Source organism: Cicer arietinum, chromosome 1, assembly GCF_000331145.2.
Source record: "Cicer arietinum cultivar CDC Frontier isolate Library 1 chromosome 1, Cicar.CDCFrontier_v2.0, whole genome shotgun sequence".
Lineage (NCBI taxonomy): Eukaryota > Viridiplantae > Streptophyta > Magnoliopsida > Fabales > Fabaceae > Cicer > Cicer arietinum.
Window position 1 is genome coordinate 34,350,373 of NC_021160.2, and position 4,577 is coordinate 34,354,949.

Here is a 4,577-nt window from a genome sequence, read left to right on the forward strand (position 1 = left end):
AATTGTTTTTTTTTTTTTTTGTAGGGATCGTCTAACTTTTTAACTAAATAAATTTATAAAAAAGTTTTGATCTTATCTATTTTAAAAAATATAACATAACCTAAATCTAATATAGATTAAGTCATAGACTTTTACTGGTTAATCCAATTATATTTGTAAAACAAAAAATTAATTAAAGTGCAAAAATATCACGTAATAGAAATACATTTCAATTATATCTTACTCTTAATTCACCACATATCATTTGCAATATATATTCCAATAAATATATTTTAAATTAAAAAAATACAAAAAGAGTTTAGAAGAACTTAGACTAAAATAAAAAATAAAAAAAAATACTGAGTTAATTATATTGTAAAAAAAACTTATCTGAAAATCCTTATAGTGAAAGAAAAAAATAATGTTATATATATCCCAAAAAAAAAAAACTCACTACATCATCTCTACTTGTTGTATTTAGGGGTGTTCAGCGAAATTGTATCAAATACTAACATAACGAAATAGATATTTAAAAAGTTTTAAATAATAGACTTTGAGTTCATTATCGAATTCTAACATAATTTAAATTATTCGCCATCAAAAAAATCAATATCTACTAATTTATTTTACGTAATCAATATTCATTAATAAAATGATAATTAGCAATAAATTTAAATAATTATAATAAGAATAATGATGTTATATAATTATAATAATAAGAATAATATTGTTAATTAATGCATTAATTCATATGGTTGATGAAGTGAAAGAAGTCAATTCAAATGTCAAAAATGTCATTTCATTGTTTAAAAACGTAGTAACAGTTATTATTTTTTGAATCTATTTTTTGTTGAAAAAAGTTATCTTATCACGTTAATTTACTTCACCACCTAACATATGAAAAAAAAAATAATAAAGTAAAATATTTAATAGCTTGATTTTAGCAAGTCAAAATTGTAATAGACAAAAAGAAGAAAAAAAAGTGGGGCATACGATGTTTCCTCGTGATAGGAAATATGATATAGTTCGTTCAACCATGCAAGTCCAAGTAGATAAATATCGCAATCTATGAATTATTGACAACACATTTAAAACCAAAGAAAACAAAAAAAATCACAATCCAGCTATCTTGTCATTCACATACCCGTGGCATAAAGCAATTTTCACACACACACACACACATATATATATATATATATATATATATATATATTACCATAATCATTATAAGTTCCCTAACATGTTTCTTTTGTATAAGATGTACATGACTACGTAATATTCCATAACATGATGAACCTTATTGTTATGGAGCAAGTGTTTTAGAAGTCCACGTTGGTTACAAAAAAAATATGGTTAAACAATATATAATTGTGTGGCTGTTTTTAGTTTAATATGAATTATGTTTTAATTTTTTTTTTTATATTTTAATAATGTAAGGTATTGTCCAACTCACTTGTGTGATTGTTTTTGATTAAATATGGACGATCATTAGAATTTCCCTCGTAACCCAACATTTATTTTATAGGTGACATCTTTGATGGACCACCATCATATGTTAAACATTTTATATATTAGTTTTATGGTGGACCACCGTCAAAAATCATCAATCGTGCACCAATTTCTCTAAATTATCACAAATTCTAATAACAATCGACATTAATCTTCAAAAGTAATAGTTTACAATCCTCCTTATCTTTATAGTAAATTTGTTATGACTATATTGATGTCGATATAATATGAGATATATATTTATTATCCTTTATTTTTATCGAACATATATCTTTTAAATAATTATTTCAGTCATTAAAATGAAGATGAAAATTAAACATTTGTGATCATCGGAGATTTAAACGTTATTTAATAGTAATCATATTAAAATTTCTCATATATATATATATAAATTAAATTATTTCAAGAGTTACCATTCTTCAATAAAATATGTTAAAATTAACAATTAATAATGTAATTGTGTTAATTAATTTTGACATATCTTAAATATATATATATATATATATATATATATATATATATATATTAAATGATTATAAACTATTATCATAATTTGTAAATATATTTTAATTGATGGTTACTTTTATAGTAAGAATTTGACCCGATATACTCCAAGAAGGAAGCTCAAATTGTTACATAATTCCACTTAAAATAGTTGCAAAATAACCATTATTATTACAGTCATTATAATAATAATTTTCTATATTATTGAACAAGTGTAAAAGTTATATTTTTACGTATCTAGTTAAGAAAAGAAAAAGAAAAAAAAAAGCACATTTGAGGGGGAGAAGAAAATCTTTGAGATCTTCCCGAAGAAAATTATAGAGAGGCTATAGGTAGATGCAGAGAGATCGAAAAGGGTCCTCAACAAGAAACATTAATACCCTATAATCTAAATTCCAAATGCTCCAGTTGTAATATTGAATTGAAGAAGAAGTGAAAAGGGTAATTGTTTGATATGAAGGGACAAGATATTTAAAGATAAATTAGGTAATGAAAGAGGTCCTGTGTTCCAATCCTACTTAAACTTATATGGGTCTTATATTCTCTCCTCTTTTGTAGCCTCTGTCAATCTCTGATTCTACTATACTTTGCATTTATAACCTCTCATTTTTTATTTATTACACAATGCAGACAAGTAATGATGATTGCAATGAACCATGTGATGAAGTGAAAACCAACCAACCCGTTGTCCTTTCAAAATTCAACATACTTTTGGATTTATTATTTCACTTTCAATGACAGCTTCTCTCTCTTCATTTTCATCATGCTATTGCTAGCAAGGTAGTAGTAATTAATGACTATGTACATTTTCCAGGTAAATTTAATTTATCATTGCCAATTTGTGGCTGCAATCTGGCTAGCTGTATCTTTTCTGTGTTTAGTAAACTGTTTTTTGGTCAGAGATATGAAAGGATAAGTATTTTCAGGTGTTCAGAAATCACTTCTTTAGTATAATTATCATTAATATTAACTTCTTTTTTTTTTTTTTTTTATAAATTTATTTGGTACCCTTTCTAAGAGACATATTTTCCCTTCTATATTTTCTACACTTCTATATAAATGCTTTGGTATTTACCATTCTCAAAAACTAACAAAGTTTGTTTTTTTTCTTCCTCTTTTCTTAGGATGGAGCCACCTCATCATATGTTACTGGGAGGTGCAGAGGAATGTCACAGTAGTGAATCTGGATGGACAATGTATATTGGATCTCCAATACATCATGAAGATGGAAATTATGAGGATGAAGGTAATAATAATAATAAAGTGGAATTTTATCAAAGGATGACTCAAACTCAAGTTGATGTTGAAGTTGAAAGTGATGATTCTATGGCTTCTGATGCTTCTTCTAGACCAAGTCATTATATTAATGTTGTTAATTCTTTGGGAAGTTGTGAAGGAGGCTATGGTTTGAGACATTTCAAGCAAAACGTGGAAGAGAATAATCAATTTGATCATGATGTGGCTCATGAGTACTATTGCTTAGATCATGTTAAGAAAGGAAGTAACAAGAAAGAAAACCAAATTGGAGAGACAAAGGGGGAGAAAAAATTGATTTTGAAGGGTTCAGCTCAAGGTGGTGGTGGTGGTGGAAGGGTCAAGGTGAGAAAAGTTCAAAGGGTGGGAACAAGAAAGTAGATTTATTTTATTTTTCCTTTAATGGATTTTGAGCTTGTTTTATTGATTAGGTTTTAATTAGTTTCGGTGACAATTGTTGCAATTACTTTGTATTGTGTTATTTTCAAGAATTATTGTTGTTGATCATGATTAAGATTTCAATTTTGAATCAAGCTGGATAGGACACGATTGTTTTGATTAACTTCAAATTAACATTTTTCTTTGTACTATATAAGTTGGGATGTGAGAAAAGAATGAAAAATAGTTTACATGAAAGTGGCTTGCATTAATTAACTAAATCCACTATGAGGCCTAAGCCTTCATGAATACTTATTACTTTTTAGAGGTCTTAAACTCTTTTTTTATCAGCTGGATTCTTAAACCAACCTTGTGCAATCGATTGGTATAATGATAGAGACTAATAAAAATAAATATATCATTTTCTTTTGTTTTTACTAATAGACAACTTAGTTTTGTTTGGCATTTATAATTCAAGAATATAGAATAACCTTATAAATTATTTCATCGATGAATTATTGAAAAATGATCTAAAAGAGATAAGAAAATCAAAAATGGTCTTACACCATGTTTGATTTGATAGAATTAGGAAGAGAGAGTTAGAGAAGAGATAAAAAGAGAAGATATGTATACCTTCTTCTATTTCGACAACAAAGTAATGCCAACTTTGATGAAAAATCTGCAACAATTTGTATCTATTTTTCTCAAATCTTAACATTTGTTCTTTTTGTTGATGTGTTTAGCACTTTTATTTTTTCATTTTTTTGTTATTATTTAATTTTAATTACAATAAAAAAAAGAAATATTATCTTTATTTATTTATTTATTTTAGATTTGAGCCTTACACATACTTTACAATTTTGATTTGTATGTTAGTGTTTTTTGTCTTGTGTGTTTTTTGTTGATAAATTTGTGTTTTTGTTTTCATACAAATGTATAAAAATATTGGATCA

General features: G+C 25.9%; 1 protein-coding gene across 4 annotated transcripts; it reads left to right on the forward strand.

Moving 5' to 3' along the window:
* The first annotated feature begins 2,235 nt into the window (after window positions 1-2,235).
* LOC101495171 (protein SOB FIVE-LIKE 3-like) lies at window positions 2,236-3,833 on the forward strand. Of its 4 annotated transcripts, none has more exons than XM_004488336.4 (3): window positions 2,236-2,478; window positions 2,623-2,806; window positions 3,117-3,833. In XM_004488336.4, exon 3 carries the CDS (start codon window positions 3,118-3,120, stop codon window positions 3,625-3,627), a length of 510 nt encoding a protein of 169 aa, XP_004488393.1. In that variant the 5' UTR covers window positions 2,236-2,478; window positions 2,623-2,806; window position 3,117; the 3' UTR covers window positions 3,628-3,833. The 4 variants fall into 4 exon arrangements, with proteins under 4 accessions (XP_004488393.1, XP_027191746.1, XP_004488392.1 ...); XM_027335945.2 differs by having other exon boundaries at window positions 2,623-2,775; XM_004488335.4 differs by having other exon boundaries at window positions 2,623-2,772.
* The last annotated feature ends 744 nt before the right edge of the window (window positions 3,834-4,577 follow it).